Source organism: Desmodus rotundus, chromosome 3 (genome assembly GCF_022682495.2).
Source record: "Desmodus rotundus isolate HL8 chromosome 3, HLdesRot8A.1, whole genome shotgun sequence".
NCBI classification, from domain to species: Eukaryota; Metazoa; Chordata; class Mammalia; order Chiroptera; family Phyllostomidae; genus Desmodus; species Desmodus rotundus.
This window is the reverse complement of record NC_071389.1, coordinates 180002735-180025460: the sequence shown is the minus strand read 5'-3', so window position 1 is coordinate 180025460 and position 22726 is coordinate 180002735. Positions and strand designations below refer to the sequence as shown.

General features: G+C 38.4%; 1 protein-coding gene across 3 annotated transcripts in view; it reads right to left on the bottom strand.

Annotated features, from left to right (window-relative positions):
- Nucleotides 1–1447: 1447 nt before the first annotated feature.
- The window catches only part of CD163 (CD163 molecule), a 29813-nt gene continuing 8534 nt past the window's right edge, over nt 1448–22726 (bottom strand). The window contains exons 5-17 of one of the 3 annotated variants that reach the window (XM_045187064.3): nt 18984–19304; nt 18055–18375; nt 16095–16409; nt 15682–15996; nt 15212–15304; nt 14816–15130; nt 11552–11869; nt 10551–10859; nt 9929–9952; nt 9617–9724; nt 8342–8452; nt 7375–7490; nt 1448–1762 (exon numbers count right to left, since the gene is read on the bottom strand). In XM_045187064.3, the coding sequence (XP_045042999.2) occupies nt 7405–7490; nt 8342–8452; nt 9617–9724; nt 9929–9952; nt 10551–10859; nt 11552–11869; nt 14816–15130; nt 15212–15304; nt 15682–15996; nt 16095–16409; nt 18055–18375; nt 18984–19304 (2636 nt within the window). In that variant the 3' untranslated portion in view covers nt 1448–1762; nt 7375–7404. Of the gene's footprint in view, nt 1763–1850; nt 3221–7374; nt 7491–8341; nt 8453–9616; nt 9725–9928; nt 9953–10550; nt 10860–11551; nt 11870–14815; nt 15131–15211; nt 15305–15681; nt 15997–16094; nt 16410–18054; nt 18376–18983; nt 19305–22726 lie in introns of those variants that run through there. The other 2 variants (XM_024579473.4, XM_053921845.2) reach the window with 2 other exon arrangements.

The following is a 22726-nucleotide window of genomic DNA, read 5'->3' as shown; positions in this document are numbered from 1 at the left end:
TTCATTTACCACCTACTAGTGTATTAATAAAGAAATATTTTAACAATTGTTGTCTCATACACAATTTTGGTAAAATAAATATAAATACAGGTAAAGACTCTATATTACATATTATTTTAAAATATTTACAAAATGTTTATGTTAATTATTATATATGTGGGGTTCCTAGATGTATAAACGATAATTGGAGATTATATATATACAGGTCTGGCAGAAGTAATGCCTGCTTGAGTGTGGTTGGCAGGGTAAAAATATGGGTGTAATAATTTATAGTTTTAATTTGAACATTTCACCTAAAATGTCATATGATGTGCTTGAGTGTGATATTGTTATGTTAGAGATTTACATCTTTATGATTTGGTAATAAAAGATTTTTTTAATAAAGAAGAGGCATTACTGTGCCAGACAATGTATTTTGCTGCATGTAATGTGCAATTTTTTGCCCAAATTTTTGAGGGAAAAATAAGGATACGTGTTATACATGAGTAGTGCTAGTTCCATATCTACATAAATGTTTTTAATTACTTTATTTATGCTTATGCATTCAAAGTGTAACTTGAGAAAGCAATAATGATATCTGCATGCAAAATAATACCTTTTATAATACAAAACCAAATATCTAAATATAAATAAGTAAATAATTAATCTAAAAAATTAAAACAAAAGATTTTTTCCCTGAAAGTTTGGGTCAAAAAACAATGGGTGCACATTATAAACGGCAAAATACCGGGTGTGTGTGTGTGTACACCCTGACATTGGGTGCATAGTACAAGGCATGCAATGGGGTATTTAATGTGCAATACCTGACAAGCAGTAGGTGGCTAATAAATTTTGTTGAATCTACAAGGGGTGTGAAAGAAATGTAAAGTGAGACAAATATGTTTCTACAAGATAGTTGCTCTGAAGCCCTACATGCCAGAAAAGGAGGCATGCAATCCCTGAATTTTGAGAAAGGGTTAAAAATCAATATGCCTCTAACACTGATGCAAATTGAACAAGTTAATAGACTCTAAGCTTAGTGTTGGATTACTAGAACTCATTTTAAATGTTGTTTTCTCTTTACATGAAACACCAATAAGTGATTTTTAGTAAAATATGAATTTTTGTTACATAGAAAAAAACATAATTTATGCATTTATTTTAGCCTCAGTTTTACTGTTCTAACAAGTGAGGAAATGAGCTGTTGAGTGTTTGTTCTCTTGCCAGCTGGTATAGTGCATTTTTGTCAGTGACCAGAATTACAGACACAGAAAGCAATTAAAGAAAGAACGAAAGTCATACCTTGCATAGGTAACCATGTATTATTAACAAACACTTCAATAATCGCTAACTTTCTAAAAAAAAAAACTAAAGGAAAAATAAATTTATTTTGATTTGATAATAAGAAAATTATTATTTAAACCCAACTATAAAACATGCATTATATGCAAATGGAAACATTGTCAAGTGAAAACATTATCAAATGAAAAGACATCACATTATATTTATGAAACTCTAAACACGTCAGAAAGCTCACTCAGAAATTCATAAAGTCAAGAACAAAAAGTTAAGACAAGTTTAAATCAGCAATATTCATTTTTATTTAACCCCCCTGAAAGTCTTATATACAATTTTAGCAGTCACATTCATCAATTTAATTTTTATAAATTCAGCAGCAGTCTTTGGAATACTAGGAGAAGAAGGACTGTATTGTGACCTTCAGTGACCGAGGTGAAGTCTTGCTCCATTCAATAGTCCAGGTCTTCATCAGGTATCTGAAAGGCTGAATTAAAGCCATAAATAGAAAAACTGTTATTTTCCTCTTCACGTGCACATGCCGAGAAGAATTGCATTATAATATAATGTAACATATTACATTACCCCCCACACACTCACTCACAAACATTTAAAAGCACACTGTTTTCCTGAACGGAAAACAAATGCAACAATTTTCACACTTCAGTATATATGAGGATTATTTCTATTACACAGAACTGCAGTGGTGCCCAGAAATGCTCTTTTTAAAATAACCCCCACATGATTCTGGAACAGTTATCCATAAGTGTTTATTCTTTAAGGAAAAAGTAGTTTGAACATTATTTATTATACCAGCATAATATTCATGTGTTCAAGATTATAAATCAAATGTCATTCATTGTCCTCAGTTTATAATAGTGTTAGAATTTATAAGTATTTCTTTATACATACACATATATAATATTATGGTTGCAAACATTATATTTAAATATATATTCAATAACATGAGCACATAGATGGAATATTATTGCATTTTATGAGTGATTTTTTTCCTTTTTTAGCTGTCTACACCATAATTTTCCAGACACTACCTGACTGATTGCCATTCACTTTGTTCCCAACTTTTGCCACTACTAAGAACACTGCAGAGAAGAATCCATTATGTATGTTCTTACATACTAGTATATTTATCTGTCTGGAAAAAATTCTCAGTGGTAGGGTCGTTGGGCCAAAAGATCTGTGAAGTATTTAAAAAATGTTTAAATAGAAGCTTCCAGCTTGCTTTCCCCAAAGGCTACCAAACTTCTTATTTCCAACAGCAATGTTTGAAATTACTTTTTTTTTTGTATTCCCACTAGCAATAAATATCGGTGCTTTTAAATTTTTGTTGCTCTGATTGATATAAAGTGACATATCATCATTAGTCATAATTTGAATTGCCCAGACATACTGGTGAATTTCAGGATTTTATTTTTTCTTTGTACTTTATTTTATTTTTTAATATTGATTTAAAATTTAACTTAAATTTATTGTGGTGACATTGGTTAATAAGATTATGTAGGTTCAAGTGTAGGTTTCTATGATACATTTTGTGTATATTGCATTGTGGGTCCACCACCCAAAGTCAGAACATCTCCCATCACCTCCCTTCACCCTTTACTACTCGCCTGCCCCACTTTCCTCTGGTAACCACCATAGTGTCGTTCCTGTCTATGAGTTTCAGTTTTATATCCCATATATGAGTGAAGTCATATGGTTCTTAGCTTTTTCTGCCTGACGTATTTCGCTTAGCATAATAATCTCAAGGTCCATCCATGTAGTTGCAAGAGACAGGCTTTCCTCTTTTTTTATGACGGAGTAGTGTTCTGTTGTGGGTATGCACCACGTCTTCTTTTTCCAATCATCTATCAGAGGACACTGTGGTTGTTTCCGTGTCTTGGCCACTGTGAATAGTGCTGTAATGAACATAGGGCTGCATGTCTCTCTGCAAATAAATGTTTTCAAATTTTTCAGGTAGATACCAAGAAGAGGGATTGCTGTGTCATATGGTAACTGTATTCTTAAATTTTTGAGGAAACTCCATATTGTTTTCCATAGTGGCTGTACCAATTTACATTCTCACCAGCAGTGAATGCGGATTCCTTTTTCTCTGCAACCTCCCCAACAATTGTTCTTACTTGTTTTGTTGATAATAGCCATTTAACTGTGTGAGGTGGTATCTCATTGTAGTTTTGAATTGCATTTTCCCAATAGCTAGTGAAGTTGAGCATCTTTCCATGTATCTGTTGGCCACTTATATGTCTTCTTGGGAGAAGTGTTTGTTCATGTCCTTTGCCCATTGTTTAAATTGGATTGTTTGTTTGGTGTTGAGTTGTTTGAGTTCCTTATGTGTTTTGGATATTAACCCCATGTCGGAGCTGTTGTTAGCAAATATCATCTATCATTTGGTTGGCCACCTTTTTTGTTTTGTTGGTGTTTCTTTAGCTGTGCAGAAGCTTTTCAGCTTGATATAATCCCATTCATTTATTTTTGCCTTTACTTCCTTTTCCTTTGGGGTCAAATTCATAAAATCTATTTATGTAAAGTGACATATAATCATTAGTCATAAATTTCAATTGCCCATATATACTGGTGAATTTGAGCATTTCAAAATGTCTATTTGTCATTTGAAATTCATTTTTTATGGGATTGATTTTTTTCAGTTTCTCTATCTTTTATTTTATTTTTCACATTTTTTAATTGTCATTCAAGTACAATTGTCTCCATTTCCCTCCTCCTACCAATCCCCTCACCCCAGCCATCCCCACTTCCCACCCTTGATCCTACCTCCCTTTGGTTTTGTCCATGTGTCCTTTTAAAAATTGTATTTATTTATTTTTACAGGGGAAGGGAGGGAGAAAGAGGGGGTGACAAATATCGGTGGGAGAAATGGTTGCTTCCCACACGCGCCCCAACCTGGACTGAATCCACAACCCACGTAAGTATGTGTTACCCTGACTGGGATAGAACTAGCAAACTTTTGCTTTGCAGGATGACCCCCAACCAACTGAGGCACACCTGTCAGGGCTGAAATTCATTTTTTATGAGTTGTCTTTTCATAGTTTTCCCAATTATCCATTAGATATTGTCTTTGTCTTAACAATTGCTAAGATATATATGTATGTGTAAATTTTACATATAAATATTTACTCCTCATGAAATATACAAGTTGCAAGTGTTCTCTGTGTCTATATATGATATTAACACTTTAAATTTATATGTTTTTAAGGTTCCAATTTTTACCTTTTGGCTCAATCTGTATTTCTTATATGCCATATATACTATTTCTATAAAAACCCTTCCTTTGTTATGTATCATTTCTAAATGTATTGTCCTCTCAATATTGTTTTTTAAAAGAATCAAAAATGTATCACTAACTCATTTCACCACCTTTTCTTTTTGTAGTATAACAGCAAATTTCTTTCCTTGTTTTTTTTGTTGTTATACTTTCCTCATAAAAGCAAATTATAAAATGCAAAAGCCCCCTAAAATATGTTATAAACATCAAATGTAGCAGATAAGACCATTCATTATAGGGTTCTGTACAGCCTTTTCAACTTAGGTTCTCATTACTTCCCCTCTCTTTACATACCTCTCTGTATTCCTACTTATTTCTTTTTTTTTTTTTTTTTTTAATATATTTATTGATTATGCTATTACAGTTGTCCCATTTCCCCCCCCACTCCACTCCATCCTGCCCACCCCCGTCCCTCCCACATTCCCCCCCTATAGTTCATGTCCATAGGTCATACTTATAAGTTCTTTGGCTTCTACATTTCCTACACTATTTTTACCCTCCCCCTGTCTATTTTCCATCTATCATCTATGCTACTTATTCTCTGTACCTTTCCCCCTCTCTCCCCCTCCCACTCCCTTAATGACAACCCTCATGATCTAGTTGTTTGCCTAGTTTGCTCTCATTTTTGTTTTATGTGTGGCCATTAATAACTGTGAGTTTGCTGTCATTTTTACTGTTCCAATTTTTGATCTTCTTTTTCTTAGGTAACTCCCTTTAACATTTCATATAATAAGGGCTTGGTGATGATGAGCTTCTTTAACTTGACCTTATCTGAGAAGCACTTTATCTTCCCTTCCATTCTAAGTGATAGCTTTGCTGGATACAGTAATCTTGGATGTAGGTCCTTGCGTTTAATCTTGGGTAATGTAATTATGATGTGCCTTGGTGTGTTCCTCCTTGGGTCCAGCTTCTTTGGGACTCTCTGAGCTTCCTGGACTTCCCGGAAGTCTATTTCCTTTGCCAGATTAGGGAAGTTCTCCTTCATTATTTGTTCAAATAAGTTTTCAATTTTTTGTTCTTCCTCTTCTCCTTCTGGCACCCCTATAATTCGGATGTGGGAACGTTTCAAGGCGTCCGGGAGGTTCCTAAGCCTCTCCTCATTTTTCCAAGTTCTTGTTTCTTCATTCTTTTCTGCTTGGATGTTTGTTTCTTCCTTCTGGTCCACACCATTGATTTGAGTCCCAGTTTCCTTCTCATCACTATTGGTTCCCTGTACATTTTCCTTCGTTTCTCTTAGCATAGGCTTCATTTTTTCATCTGTTTTTCGAATAGATTCAACCAAGTCTGTGAGCATATTGATAACCAGTGCTTTGAACTGTGCATCCGATAGGTTGGCTATCTCTTCGTCGCTTAGTTGTATTTTTTCTGGAGCTTTGAAGTGTTCTGTCATTTGGGCCATTTTTTTTTTTTTTTTGTCTTGGCGCGTCTGTTACTTTAAGGGGCGGAGCCTTAGGTGTTCACCGGGGCGGGGTAACGCTGGTCGCTGCGCTGTGATGCTCTACGTGGGGGAGGGGCCGAGTGGGAGCAATGGCGCCCGCCTCACTCTCCTCCGGATTTCAATCTTTAACTCCGATACCCACAATCAAACTGGGCCCCTCTGGTGCTGGTTCCCGAGTAAGTGGGCCTGTGCACACTCTAGGCCCTTGTGGGTCTCTCCAACAACCTCTTCTGTGAGGCTGGGAGTCTCTCCTGCTGCCGCCCCAACCCCCAGGGGCGCTTTCAATCAGAGGTTTGAGGCTTTATTTCCCGGAGCTGGAGCCCTGGGTTGCACAGTCTGCTTCGCTGCCCGCCGTTCGTCAGGTTTATCTGTGGGCGAATGTGGTGCCGCAATGTGCTATCCGCCACTCTGCCTGCCCCACTCTCCGCCACTCTGAGTCCGGCCCTCTCGGTTTATCTGCGCAGATGTGGGGCCGCAGGGTCTGCTAGTGCTCGGACTGCCTGCGCCATTTGTCCCACACACACTCCGCCAGTCTCAGTCCCGCCACAGCCGCGGGAGTCCTCTCCACCCCGGTGCCCGTCTCCGCCCCTCCTACCAGTCTGGATGAATGGTTATTTTCTATTTTCTTGGTGTTGGTCCCCCTTGTTGTTCGATTCTCTGTCAGTTCTGGTTGTGCGAGGAGGCGCAGTGTGTCTACCTACGCCGCCATCTTGGTTCTCTATTCCTACTTATTTCATTAAATGATCTTGTCTTTGTTAATAGCATCTTTAACTTTTATACCTTCAGTGCACAGGATTCCACTTGTCTCCATAAATGTGTTCAATATATGTTTTTGAATGAAAAACTTATGTTTCCCAAAGGTGTGCTTCTCTTTTATGCCTTCATACTTTGTACGTATTTTATCCTTGTCCTGAAATACTCCATCTTTCAGTCACCTCATCTTTAACTTGAACATTACATCTTCTTCACAATCTCCCCAAACTTTCTTAAGCAAACTTTCTATATTCCTATAGCATCCTATACTTACCACAGCATTATACAACCATAAATATGTATTATTTCCTTCCTGAAATGACCCCCATAATACCTCTAAAAGATTTACTCATGTTTATTTACCCAGTGTCTCTTTAGCTCCCTGATATACCATTGCCATGGCTTAGAATATGTACGCAACTGAAAGGTGAACAAGTCATAGTAATAAAATCAGTTATATATTCTATATATGGATGTATATACATAAACATATAATCATCTGTATGGAAATATATGTGTATATACATTCTTTCTAATACCAGAAGAATGATCACTTTTCCAAAGGAATGTACTTATTTAAAATGATGATGAATAAATTTTCCTCACTCACCTCACTGGGTTATAATTATCATTTTCCTTTTCAGTGTACTTCAGAATGGTCCCTTAAATCTTTGGATGTGGAAATTAGTCCAGCCGCATTAACACCATCTGACTCATTGAAATTTTCTAAAAGAAAGAAAATGATTACTGGGAGATAAGTCAGACCACCCCTCAAGTGCCTTAGAAGCTCTTTGAACATTTAAAAACACTATCTACAATTAGGAAGGCAAACAAGTGTGATTTAGGGGCACATAAAGTCTTTCCCATGCCTTGAATATGTTCCTGACATAGTTGCAGCAAATACAAATCCCTTGGACTGAAGAAATGAGGCAAGTCCTGTCAGAGGGTAAGGACTATTGAGAAGGCATTGAGCCTTCTTGGAGTAAGAAGGTATTGGTATATTTTTTCCAAATCAGCAAAGTTATGCTTCCCAGAAGCAGAATCAGTGCACTGGTGCTAAATAGAAATTGGAGGACAAAGAAAGCAGCATTATGTAATGGGAAATAAGGCTAGTCCTGTCAATAGTGATGCCTTCTGATGGGATAAAGATATAGAAAGTTCAAGCTTTAGAATTTTAGGGAAAATATGGTAAATATCAAGTTAGAGAAAGGAAAGTAACAGGAATGGGAATGGAAGAAACCATTAAAGAGATACATGAAAAATTAAACTACATTTTAGAAGATTAATTTGTGCTTTAATAAAAAGAGGCCCAAGTCATAATATTCTACTATCTGGCTCTTTGTACCTCTATCAGAAATATAGACCTCTTAGCCAGAGGACTCCCCATGATTGCATATTGTTCTCTAATAATTATTTTCAGTTCATGCCTGCCTTCTTCCTTATATGCATCATAAGCTTCCTACTACTACAAGTTTGAGATTTCTTTCCACTGCTATTCCAGGTAGAATGCTTCAGCCTCAACTGCAGCTACTGGCCTGAACCCCAAGGCTGTATAGCCCTTTAAAGAACCCACAAACCTGAGGAGTTCAGCAGGTCCTGATCATCTGCTTTCAGGTTGGAATTCATCTCCTCGTATTGAACTTGGTGGATAAACTTCTGTCCTCTCAAAGAAACTGACATAAGATACCCTAGGTTAGAAATCAGCAAAATAATAATAAAACTGTCTCTCCCTCTCTGTGCTTTTTCCTAACAGTGCAAACATACCCAGTCTTCATTCATACCCTTGCCTTGTTTCCATCCCATTCCACTACCACGCTAAACCTACTGCCTTTGTAGAACAACAGTTTTTTCCCTCAGGGCAGCCAGATTCTTTATTTGCAAATTCATTGCAGCTTTTTCTAAAATCTCTCTAAAATCTATCTCCCCTTCATTCTCATTATAAAGTCTTTTTCATCTTTTATTCCAACTATTACAAAATGCTATCCTCATCAATAACGTTGTCCTCCTTCAATCTCTCATACATCTTGTTGTCAAACAGAACTTTCTAGAAGGCTGCCTGACTTTTGCATTTCCCTGTATAATACTCTTTAATGACTATTCATCTTCTTATCATGGAATACAGAACTTCATAATCTCGTCTGTCTTCTCCAGCATTATCAGTAGCTTCTTTCCTTGAGCTCAACTTTTGCTCCCCACTAAAACAGCAAATGTGGCATCCTTTAAGTTTCTCTTCACTTGTACATAGCTTTCTCTTTCTCTATAAGGCACTTCACCAAGTTCTTTGAACCGTTACCTTCAAAATTTGTCTCAAGTGCCTCCTAGAAGTCTCTGATCTCCCCTTTCCCTTTCAGTTAGTCATTCTGTGTCACTTTTTCCCCTATTTATATGAATGCATAATACTACATTGCAATTTATTTGTTTACATATATATCTCTTCCACTAGACTTGAAATTCCATTAAGACAAAAACAACAACAACATTTGATTATCCACGACTGTATCATCAGATCCTAGGCACACTGCTTGACAGAACAGTAAAATCAGTAATAAGCATATAGTAAGAGCAAATAAATGGTCAGTAAAAGATTCACCTTAAGCCATATAAGCATATTTATTCTAAATGATCAATTCTATAATGTCACAATTAAATATAAAGATGGAGTGCAGGAATCATTAATACAACCAAAGCCCTATTTCTTTTCTGAAATCTTGTTCCCTCCTTTTTGAGAAACTGCTTAAGACTCCTGGAGGCTCCAGCTTTCTGGCTATTTGATACTTGAATCTAATATTTTTTTTATCCAAAGAACATTCTTATCTCATAAAACATTAGAGAGACCATAATTTGCTTCAGACCTGTAAACAGCTGTAGCTGTCTTCGCTTCTTAGTCCACAAGAGGAGCATGATGAGACCGGCCAACACAATGACCCCAAGGACTCCAAGTACAACAGGGAGTGTGTGACCTGAGCACAAGTAAATATCACAAGAAATGATGTCATAGCTGAAAGAACTGGGTCTCTAATTACTATCCCTTTCTTAGGTCAGATTCAGAATTGTTGAAGTGAATTTCATATCTTCAGAACTTCTTCTGACCTAAAGTCTGTTAACAAGAAGGATTCTAAATAATGCAGACAATTGGTCCCATTCTCATAAAACCCATGGTATACCTGAAGCTTTTGGTGGTTCTTCGCCTATAGAAGAAAAAGAGAAGAAGGAGACTTAATTCTAAGAGTAATATATAGAACAAATATTTCTATTTCTGTATACTTAAAACTTATATACTGTTATTAACCAATAAATTTTAATTTAATTTAATGTTACCCCAATAAATTTAATTGAAAAAGAAGAATTTATAAGACTTGGAGACTGACTGGGGGAGGGGATAGATGAGAAGTAAAGGAAGAAATTCAAACTGGAGATGTGGATGGGTAGGGGTACCACTTTCTGAATTAAGAAATGTAGACTTTATTGAATTTTTTTAATTTTTAATTTTCTATGTGAATCTTTAGTGCCTCTCAACCAATGAAACTGCTTGTTTCCACTTAAACTTATGGTCTCTTTCTCTTTTTTCCCTCTGCGTGGGGACACAGATAAGTAATATGCTTTTCCTTGGTGAAGGGCAATGTAGAACTACAAATATTTTCATCATTTCTTCAAACTGAAACATCATGATTCTCTCGCCACTAGATCCCTGTGTTGACATATCCAACCTTTACACAATGCACTTGACTTCCCGCCCCTTCTTTGCTGCCAGAGATTCCAAGCTTAATCCAATATACTGCCACTTACCTGAGCATATCACAGCAGCATCTTCCTTGTGCCCACAGTCACTGTGTCCCCAGGATTTGGCAGGACACTCCCACAAGGAAGATTCATTTCCTCTGCACTTCACTTCATTGAGCCATATGGGCCCAGTCCCCTGGCCAAACGCCGCCTCTTTTAGTGCCTTCAGAGCTGAGCCACAGCCCAGTTGTCGACACACCACCTGAGCATTGTTAATGTCCCAGGAGTCATCACACACTGTCCCCCAGGAACCTCCATGCCAGATCTCCACACGTCCAGAACAAGTAGTGTTTCCTTCTTGAAGTCTTATCTTGTCTGAAAAATCAGAGATCCCCTAGGTCATTTCTGAGAAGACAAAAACTCCTAAGAGGTCACAGGGGAAAAGAGATATTTGAAACTCTTTTTAAAACTCTATTTTACAACTTTGCTATTTAATGCGCATTTAAAAATATTTCAACAAAATTTATTTTTTCATGAAGGTACATGTCCTTTCAGCAAAATATTTCATAATGGAGATAAGAACATAAGGATGACTCAGGAAATGTCAAAAGAATAATGTTAACATTGCATAATGTTAATTTTTCTCAAATAGAAAAGAGCTTGGGAGATTGCCAGGCACCTAAAACTCTTCTTCCAGTTTAAGAAGATGGAGAATGGGGACATACTTTAGATTTGATCTTTATGACTGCTTCTCTTTTTGCATTAGTATAGCAAGATAATCTTTGAAAGAAAAATTGGAAAGGTGAGGTAGACCATTCAATAGCCAAATACTGAACCACATATATTCTGCTCCTCATTTGCTTACATTTATACCGTGGGGAGTAAAAATATTCTTTGGAAAAGTGATATCTGATCTTGGAAATGTATAGGTCAAATTAAACAAAACCAATTCTCCCATCCAGGTAGAATAGGTTTTAACTGGAGTTTACTCACTCCTACTTAAGGAGATCAAAAGATGCTGCTGGAGTGGCAGAATGGAATTTTCATATAGGCCAACTAATACTCACTGGCACATGTGATCCAGGTCTCCTCTGAGGGGCTTGGCAGTCTCCGCTTCCATGGAGATGATGGGCACTTCCATAATGTGTCAGGTCCTTTTGGACACTGAACATTGTCCACCCACATGTGCCTGGATGTTTTGGTTGAGGATGCAGGGATGACGTTCCCTTTGTCTGCACAGCCCAGCTGTCTGCATACCACCTCCACGGTGGTCGAAGACATGTTACTCTTGCCAATGCTGCCCCAAGCTCCATTGTAAAAGAGTTCCAGACGCCCCTCACAGGTCTCTCTGCTGGTTTCACTGCTCAGTCTCAGGGACATGAACTCTGGGGTGAAATACAGAGTTAGTAGTTTCACATATTCTCTGACGATTCACAAGTCTGCCTCCCTTTACTGAGATGTGAGAATGACTTCCCAAAAAGGTGTGCTATGTCAATTAGCAATAATCCTTTAGTAACTCCTGGGTGATTTAGTAGATTTTAGTAAAATAAAGTATACCTTCTGCTTTTGTAGTCTTGGGTTTTGTACTCAGGTACTTCTTTAGAATGCCACCAATGATTCTAAGTTGATTCTCAAAGCCTTTTACTTAATATATATTTTGGATTTTTCTCCCCAATTACTATATTTTATCCTTGATAATGTTATTCCATTCATTTTTTTACAACTGTCCTTGACAGTTAAAATTTAGTGAGATATTCAGACACTAAAACCAAGATTTTGTGTACATTACCTTAAAATGAAATATTTTCCTTTCTGACATGTCAGTTTTGCTGTGTATGTTCTCTCCCAAATTTGTGTCATTCAATGTAAACGATATTGAAAACACTCCTGACATATAGAATATTTTATTTCCCTAAGTTACCAAATCATAATACTGTTTTTCCCAATATATAACAGCTGAGCACACTTTTCTATTCCACAACAATTTCTAAAGCTTGCCATGTATACAAAACAAGATCAATGTCCTCTTATGGTAATTTTTGTTCCCATGGCAACAAATTTCTCATTATCTGTCATAAAAAATTACTTGGGAATGGTAATTTTCTTTTTCCCTGTAGAATGTAGTGCTGATGTATTTCTTCTTGTCCCTTTAAATCTACTTCTTTATTAATACAGTGATTATCAAGTGGTACACTGAATCCTTACCCAATATCCAGCTCCAAATATATTTATAAAAGAACTTCTCGAGAGAACCAAGATGGCGGCGTAGGTAGACACACCGCGCCTCCTCGCACAACCAGAACTGACAGAGAATCGAACAGCAAGGGGGACCAACACCAAGGAAACAGAAAATAATCATTCATCCAGACTGGTAGGAGGGGCGGAGACGGCACTGGGGTGGAGAGGACTCGCGTGGCTGTGGCGGGACTGAGACTGGCGGAGTGTGGGACAAATGGCGCAGGCAGTCTGAGCACTAGCAGACCCTGCAGCCCCACATTTGCACAGATAAACCCAGAGGGCCGGACTCAGAGTGGCGGAGAGTGGGGCAGGCAGAGTGGCGGGTAGCACCTTGCGGCACCACATTCACCCACAGATAAACCGGACAAACGGCGGGCAGAGAAGCAGACCGCTGCGCAACCTAGGGCTCCAGCTCGGGGAAATAAAGCCTTAAACCTCTGATTGAAAGCGCCCCTGGGGGTTGGGGCGGCAGCAGGAGAGACTCCCAGCCTCACAGGAGAGGTTGTTGGAGAGACCCACAGGGGCCTAGAGTGTGCACAGGCCCACTTACTCGGGAACCAGCACCAGAGGGGCCCAGTTTGATTGTGGGTAGCGGAGTGAAAGACTGAAATCCAGAGGAGAGTGAAGCGGGCGCCATTGCTCCCTCTTGGCCCCGCCCCCACGTACAGCGTCACAGCGCAGCGACCAGCATTACCCCGCCCCAGTGAACACCTAAGGCTCCGCCCCTTAAAGTAACAGACGCGCCAAGACAAACAAACAAAAAAATGGCCCAAATGACAGAACACTTCAAAGCTCCTGAAAAAATACAACTAAGCGACGAAGAGATAGCCAACCTATCGGATGCACAGTTCAAAGCACTGGTTATCAATATGCTCACAGACTTGGTTGAATCTGTTCGAAAAACAGATGAAAAAATGAAGCCTATGCTAAGAGAAACAAAGGAAAATGTACAGGGAACCAATAGTGATGAGAAGGAAACTGGGACTCAAATCAATGGTATGGACCAGAAGGAAGAAAGAAACATCCAACCAGAAAAGGATGAAGAAACAAGAACTTGGAAAAATGAGGAGAGGCTTAGGAACCTCCAGGACACCTTGAAACGTTCCAACATCCGAATTATAGGGGTGCCAGAAGGAGAAGAGGAAGAACAAAAAATTGAAAACTTATTTGAACAAATAATGGAGAACTTCCCCGATCTGGCAAAGGAAATAGACTTCTGGGAACTCCAGGAAGCTCAGAGAGTCCCAAAGAAGCTGGACCCAAGGAGGAACACACCAAGGCACATCATAATTACATTACCCAAGATTAAATGCAAGGACCTACATCCAAGATTACTGTATCCAGCAAAGCTATCATTTAGAATGGAAGGGAGGATAAAGTGCTTCTCAGATAAGGTCAAGTTGAAGAGGCTCATCATCACCAAGCCCTTATTATATGAAATGTTAAAGGGAGTTACCTAAGAAAAAGAAGATCAAAAATAGGAACAGTAAAAATGACAGCAAACTCACAGTTATTAACGACCACTCATAAAACAAAAATGAGAGCAAACTAGGCAAACAACTAGAACATGAGGGTTGTCAATAAGGGAGTGGGAGCGGGAGAGGGGGGTAAAGGTACAGAGAATAAGTAGCATAGATGATAGGTGGAAAATAGACAGGGGGAGGGTAAGAATAGTGTAGGAAATGTAGAAGCCAAAGAACTTATAAGTATGACCCATGGACATGAACTATGGGGGGGGAATGTGGGAGGGAGGGGGGTGGGCAGGATGGAGTGGAGTGGGGGGGAAATGGGACAACTGTAATAGCATAATCAATAAATATATTTTAAAAAAAAAAGAACTTCTCATTATTAGTTTTGTTGTAATTTTGGTGATATGCAAGATCATTTCTGAATTTTTCTCCTTCTGACTTTATACCGCCTTAGTTGATAGCACTACTTAACAAAATCTATACTTCTGGGACCCTGACTCTCACAATACTTTCCTTTGTACCTACTTTTCAGGGAATTCTCACAGATTAATATCCCCCACTACCCTTTGTCTCACCTCAGTCTTTTCATTCATAATTGTGACCAGAGGTTATGTGCAGACTTACCTGAGCAGATAACTCCTGCATCTTCTTTATGCCTGCAATTGTGCCGTCCCCAGCCATGTGAAGGGCACTGCCAAATACGAGCTTCTTTTCCATTACAGTTTACCTCGTCCAGCAAGATGGGCCCTGTTCCTTCCCCAAAATAAGCAGAACCAGTGGCATTAATGGCCACTCCACAGCCCAGCTGTCTGCACACCACATGGGCATTGCTCAGGTCCCAGTTGTCATCACAGATGGTGCCCCAGGAGCCCTCATGATAAATCTCTACTCTCCCAGCACAGCGACCACCTCCATTTACTAGGCGAAGTTGACCACTTGCTGGAAAGAGAAAGTAAAATATTAATAAAATGCATTCCTACAGATTGAGACAATTTTTATAGATTGACCACTGATTCTCACCTATGCAGGCAACAGCACTTTCTTCTGAAGTGGGAGAGCTTGTTGGGTTCAAAGATGATGAATTGCATGGAGATAGTGTCTGACTCTGGTTTCCTGTAAACATCAAAGTGCTCAGTCATACAAGGTAAGGTGAGGAAGGGAGGCCAGATGATGTGTTAGATAAATGAGCTGAGGACAAACACAGCTTTAGAGAAAAAGGAAGGGGGGTGAGTCAACTAGACAGAGAATTCATCAGGTGCTTTGAGAAGGACTGGCACATGGTAACCAGTAGATAACTATGAGGTCCATGAAAATTAAGTTTACACTTTCTCTGAAAAGACAAATGAGGTTAATATTCTGGTATATTTCTCATGACCCCTCACAATGGATCTTTCCCTTTTACTTTTGTTCTTCATCCCTATACGTACACCAGCTCTTAAGGCACACCACCATGGGAGAGGCTCATCACTGGCTGCCCTTGATCCTCTTACCTGAACAGATTACAGAGGCCACTTGCCCTGATGAACATAGCGATGCACCCAGGGCAGTTACAGGGCAATCTCCCATGTGTTTCTCAGTTCCACTGCAGTGAAACATGTGCCTCCAGACCTGACCATTTCCTTTCCCAAAATGTGCTCCTTCTGGAGTAGAAAGAGCAACTCCACATTTAAGCTGCTGGCACAAAACGTGGGCATCTTCCATTTCCCAGTGAGAGTTGCAGAGGGATCCCCAGGTCCCTAGAACCTTGAGCTCCACTCTTCCTTCACATTGGGACTTGCCATTCACCAAGCGGACTTCTGTGTATCCTGGAAGGAAACAGGGCTTTAAAAAGATGTCTGTGATTACCTAACCCTATTCTCTTTAAGGTAAGGGGACAAAATTGAACATGTCCTCTGGATCTTACTTGAGCAAACTACTCCAACGTCTCTGCTGTGGCTACAAGTCCCCTCTGGGCGGGGTGCTACTGGGCAGAGTGAAAGATGGGACTCATGCCCCTCACACAGGAATTCTTCAGTCCAGATCTCTCCATTTCCTTGTCCAAAGTAAGCTCCTCCCAGAATAGAGATGACTGTGCCACACTGTAACTCTCTGCACAGCACACCGGCAGCTTCCAGAGAGAAGTCAGAGTCACAGACAGAGCCCCACTTGTCGCCATGTTTTACTTCCACACGACCAGAGCAGGGAATATCCCCTCCAACCAGTCTGGGTTCCCTGTGGGCTGAAAAATAATATTTCAGTGACAGACAACACAATTCATGATGGAAGTGAGGAAGGAAGGGAAGAGTAAGAAAGGGGGTCACAGTGTTGAGTGATTTTCCACATTCATTCTTTTTGACTTTTCTGTCTAGAATTGGGCATAGAAAATTCTAGACCTCCCTATTCCTCATTAGATCAGTTCATCTGAGAGAATTCTGAAACTCTGCCTCCTGAAGCCAACCACTCATGGAGGCCTGATAACTTTCTCCTTTCTGCATTCTCCTTATGTTGTTCATAGCACTGGAAACCAGAGATAATGTGTAGACACTCTATCTTTTAGCCCTGTACTCAATCCTCCACCCACTGTAATCTGGGTTGGCCCCAAACTTTTCAAATGGTTTTATGGAAAGACTTTTGATATAGTTCCTATTTTCAAAATAAATATCAGACCTCTTTTTTCCCTTTGTTATCTGTTGCATTTGACACATACGATACTTATTTCTCCTTTCTGCCTGACAGAACCTTTCATGAATTCCCTGATCAAAGGTTCTACCTTCAACTATCATCTTATCAATGGACATCTCTTAACTGCCAATAAAAGTTTTCATCTATACTTTTCTCTTTAAATTTATATTCATAAACATATCTACTTAGATATCTGGACCTCAGGGTAGTCAAAATTGAATAAATTATGCATTGACATGCCCACTGCATTCTTTATTCAATTAATGATATCTAGACCAAATTAGAATGACCTGAAATTAAACCACTTCTTTATATACCTTAAATAGTGATAGTAGTGAACATTGAGTACCTATTAATATGGTATTTTATTAAGTATTTAACAAACATCATTTTATTCTTACAGTTGCCTTAGGGAATCATTAACATCATTCCAATTTTGCAGATAAGAAAATAAACAGAGATGTAGTAATTTGCTAAATTCATACAGCAAGTTAGAGAAAGGCTGGGATTTGAAGGTAGGCAGATTATTGCAGAGTCTAGAATCTCATTCTCACAATAACCCTGCACATGTAGAAAGTCACCAATCTCTGTCAGTCCTCCAGCATATTTCTTCTGCATATTGTTGTCATCGCTTTAATGTAATTTATCATCATATGTCATGTAGTCCCTGCAACAGCTTCCTAAGTGGTCTCTTTGCTTCTATATTCTCTTTCTAATAAATCTATGACATGATCACAACTATATTAATTACATTTCAGGTATTTTCACATGTTTTCTTTGTTTTCAAGATAATTCTACCACAGAGTTCAGTCTATCAGTGAAGACAGAGAGTACTAAGGCTACTAATAATAATCATAACTATCTATTGGTCATTTGATGTGTGATTCCTCAAAGGTAGGTGTTTTTGTTACCACCATTCTTCTTTTGAGGAAATTGCAGCACATGGAGCTTTGCTAGATTCCCCAACATCTCCCATCTATTAAAATTAAGGAGAGATGATAAATGCTAATAAGTTAGCATACTTTAAAATATTCTGTTATTACCTTAAAAGCCTTAATATCTATTATTTTATCAATAATACCTGATACCCCAGCCATACCATGCTTTTTCATGATTCTGTGCATAAGTAGAAACTTTTCTATCTACTTATGATGTACTTCTGAACCTGAAATCAAACTTCTTAGCACATTTAAAACTCTTACCTGAGCAGGTAACTTTGGCTTCTTCATAATGATCACAGGTAAGTCCACCCCACTGCCAATTCTTGCAGTTCCAAAGAGAAGTTTCATTTCCATTGCAGCTGCTTACAAAGAGCCACATGTTTGATGGCTTAATTTTGGAATAACTTTGATAGGATGTTTTGAGTGCAGATCCACATCCCAGCTGCCTGCAAATCACACCAGCTTCCCTCATTCCCCAGAATCTGTCACACACTTTCCCTACTAGTTTCTGAATTTCCACCTCCACTGTCCCAGCACAGCGGCTGCCTCCTCCTGTAAGTCTCAGATCCAGATCTGATCCATCTGCAAAAGAAACAACCACTTAGGCTATAGATACATGTGCAGGTTAACTTCCAAAGGATTTTTTAAAAATCTTGCTCTTTCCTAGATACCAAGATACTGGAAATTATGGCTCACCCATTTGATGGCTTTTCTCACAGCCAGTATAGATCATAAATTTGGTTAGAAATGGGATTATAGTTTCAAGTTTTGACACAAATTGTCAAAGGCAGAAAAATAAGGATAAGACAGATATGTTTTAAAAAGAGCATTATCATTTCGTGTCTCAGAGCTCTAGGTAGATTTAGAACTTAATAGCAGTTAGAATAATTATTACAGAAAACTGAGTCAGACAACCCCTTTAACTAGTCAGATAAAGAAATATGTATACATAGATTCAGAGATGACTGAAATCATTGTAATGCCTGAGCAGTTGTGTGCTCAAAGATTGTTGTTTAAAATAAACTACTATTTTAATGAAGAAAAGAAATGTGTTAAAGATTCATCACAACTCTAAAAGAATTCCTAATGAAGAAGCTATTAGATATTTCTGTCTCTCACATCTCATACCTATTCTTAGTCCTAAAAAATATAGGTCCTTCTTTTTCTGTTTTTGTTTTGTTTGAACTTACCAGAACAGGTGACACCAGCATCTTCATTATGATGACAATAATGCCTTCCCCATTCATGGTGTCTGCATTGCCAAATAGCAGATTCATGTCCAAGGCAGGAAACACTGTCAAGCCAAATGTGTCCAGTTCCCTCGCTGGCATTAACTCGACCAATGCCAGTGATGGCAGTTGGGCATCCAAGTTGCCCACATGCCACAACAGCATCATTGCTATCCCAGCCGTCATCACACACTGTTCCCCATTCTCCTTGGAATTTCACTTCTAATCTTCCTGAACATTTACTGACTCCATCTACCACTCTCAGGCTCAGATCTGTTCCATCTGTAAAAGGGACACAAAACAAGTCAATGACACAGAAACAATAAGAGACCTCTGGTCAAGATGGCAAAGTAGGTAAAGTCTGTGCTCACCTCCTCCTAAGACTACATCAAAATTACAACTAAATTAGAGAGAACAGCCATTACTGAGAAACACCTGAAGACTAGTTGAATAGAAGTCCTATAACCAAGGATATAAAGAAGCCATGAGAAGATTGGTAGGAGGGATGGAGATGTGAAATGGGTCTGTCCCACACTCACAGTGTGGCAATTAAGAATCAGAGGGATATTTTGGCTGCAGAGGTCCCCCTGAGGAGTGAAGGGTCCCAGACCCATTTTGTGCTCCCCAATCCAGGCCATCAGTGTTGAGGAGAGGAGCCCCCACAACATCTGACTGTGAAAACTAGAGAAAATTGCACCCATGAAAGATAATGAGCTGCCAGAGACTGAAGCACCGCAGGTCAAAAAGGTCTATATACAGACTCACTCACTCACAGTCTCAATAACTCTAAGCTCCAGTGCAAGGGAAGCATGTTGAAAAGCTCCAGGGATATATGGGGAGAACTAAATTGAATTTCACATGAGAACTAGAGAGTTCCCCCAACTCTCTCTGGGAATGGGTATTCCTTTGTTGCATTCTCTATCCACCCTGCCAGCCAGATGTGGGTGGGCATGAAATCTGTGTTCTCCAATAATCTGGCTAACACTATTCTGTGCCCTGGTGATGCCCTGAGACCCCCCTCCCAACTCACTCCTCTGGCCTGAGCCTTTTCCAATGACTCCTCCACACAAGTGTACTGTCTTGACTCTCAATGCAGACTTTCCCCAAATATCTTAAAGGTCCACAAACCTCAAACACACAGCAGTTGCAGTCAACCTCAACTTGCTAAGTGGTCACAAACCTAGCATAAGTGGTGAATGGTCTCAGTCTACATTGTAACTCCCGCCAGGTGGCCCTGAGCCTTGCATAAGTGGTGGCCAGTCTTGGACTATATTGTAACTTCAACTAAGGAGCCACAAGCCTGGCCCAAGTGGAAGCTGGCCCCAATTTGTGCCCCTCCCAAGCAACTCCATGCCCAGCACAAGTGGCAACCAAGAAACAGATCACTTTGTAGGTTCTACCAAGAAGTTCCAAGAAAGGCACAAGTGGCAGATGACCTTGGCCACCATAGGAGCCCCAACCAAAGGGCTCTAGAAGTAACACACCCAGTGTAATTACAATAATAAAAAACAAAGAGTGACACATGAACACATACATAAAAGGAGTAAAAGATAATAACAAAAACAAAAAGTAGAGGGCTAAATAAAATTAGTAGTGATTTTAGAATGCGTCTGAATTTAAGCAACCATTAATTTAAATAGACTTTTAATATAAACATTGCTTGGTATATATGAAGCAAATGACAACCAAAATCCAAAAATCTATTATAAATATATGAAAAATAAGGAGAAATAAATCCAAACATAACACTACAACAAATCATCAATATAGAAGAAAAGTGAGCAAGATAATGAGAAAGGAACTGAGAAAAACAAAAACAATCAGAAAATCATTAATAAAATAGCAATAACTACATACTTATCATAATTACTTTAAATTTAAATGGACTTAAAGCCATAGGGTGGGTAAATGAATAAGAAAACAAGACCCATAAATATGCTGTGTACGAGACCCACTTCAGATTGAAAGACACACACAGAATTAAAATAAGGAATGGGAAAAGATATTTCATGCAAATTGAAATGAAAAAAAATCTGGGGTAGCAATATTTATATCAGACCAAATAGACTTTAAAACAAGGGCTATGAGAATAGACAAAGAAGGGCATTTCGTAATGATAAAAGAATCAATCCAACAAGGGGATCATATCTCTTGTAAACATCTATGCATCCAATGTAAGAACACCTACATATGTAAACCAAGTATTGATGGACATAAAGGGAGAGACTGACAGTAATACAATAATAGTAAGGGATTCACCACTTCATCAGCATCAATGGATAGATCGTCCAGACTGAAAATCAACAAGGAAACAATGGCCTTAAATTACACATTGTACCAGATAAACTTAATTGCTAGTTTTAGTACATTTCACCCAAAAGCAGCAGAATATACATTCTTTTCAAGTGCACATGGAACATTTTTTAGGATAGACCACATATTAGGTCACAAAACAAGTCTCATTAAAAACAAGATTGAAATGCAAATCAAAACCATGATTAAGATATCAGCTCACACCTGTCAGAATGGCTATCATCAATAAATACACAAACAAATGTTGGTGAGGATGTGGAGAAAAAGGAACCCTTTTGCACTGTTGGTGGGGTTGTAAATTGGTACAACAACTATGGAAACAGTATAGAAGTTCCTCAGAAATTAAAAATGGAACTACCATATTACCCAGAAATTCCACTTCTGGTTATTTACCTAAAGAAATCCAAAACACTAATTCAAAAAGATATATACATCCCCATGTTCACTGCAGTATTATTTACAATAGCCAAAGAATGGAAGAAACTTTGGTGTCCGTTGATTAGATGAATATATAAAGGAGACGTGCTATACATGTACAATGGAATATTACTCAGCCATAAAAAGAATAAAGTCTTACCATTTGCAAAAACATGGATGGTCTTAGAGGGTATACACTAAATGAAGCAAATAAGACATAGACAAATACCATATGATTTCACTTATATGTGTAGTCTAAAAACAAAATAAATGAACAACAAAACAAACAAACTCAGATACAGAGAACAAATTGATGGTTGTCAGATGGGACAGGTTTGGGGGTTAGGTGAAAAAAGGTAAAAGGGATTAAGAAGTACAAATTGGCATTATAAAAATAGTCACAAGAATATATAGTGCAGCATAAGAAATATAGTCACTAGTACTGTGATAACTATGTATGATGTCTAATGGGTACGAGACTCCAGGTAATTACTTTGCATGCTATATCAATGTCTAATTACTATGTCGTACACCTGAAACTAACATAATATTACATGTCAACTGTAATTGAAATATAAATTTAAAAAAGAAATAACAAGAATAAGGGGACTGTAAATAGCTGTATCTGAAATGAGTTAAGGAAAGGGGGAGATAAAAGTAGAGACAGAGAAAACGACAATACACTACTACTGAAAATTATTAACGATGACCTGAAACTAATACATTATAATGTTGAATATAAATTATAATGAATAAAAGTAAAAAGAAAAACAAAACAAAAAATTATTAAAAATGGATGAAGGAATATATCAGGCAAGAAGACAGGACTTTTCAGTACACGGTGCATGCACTGTAGGAATAGTTCTTAACAGGAGGTCCAGGGGCTGAATTTTATCTAGTGATATGCTTATTTGGCCACCAGAATTTTTGTTGGAATTGTTTGTTTTTCTTGTTAAATACATATTTGCAAGTGT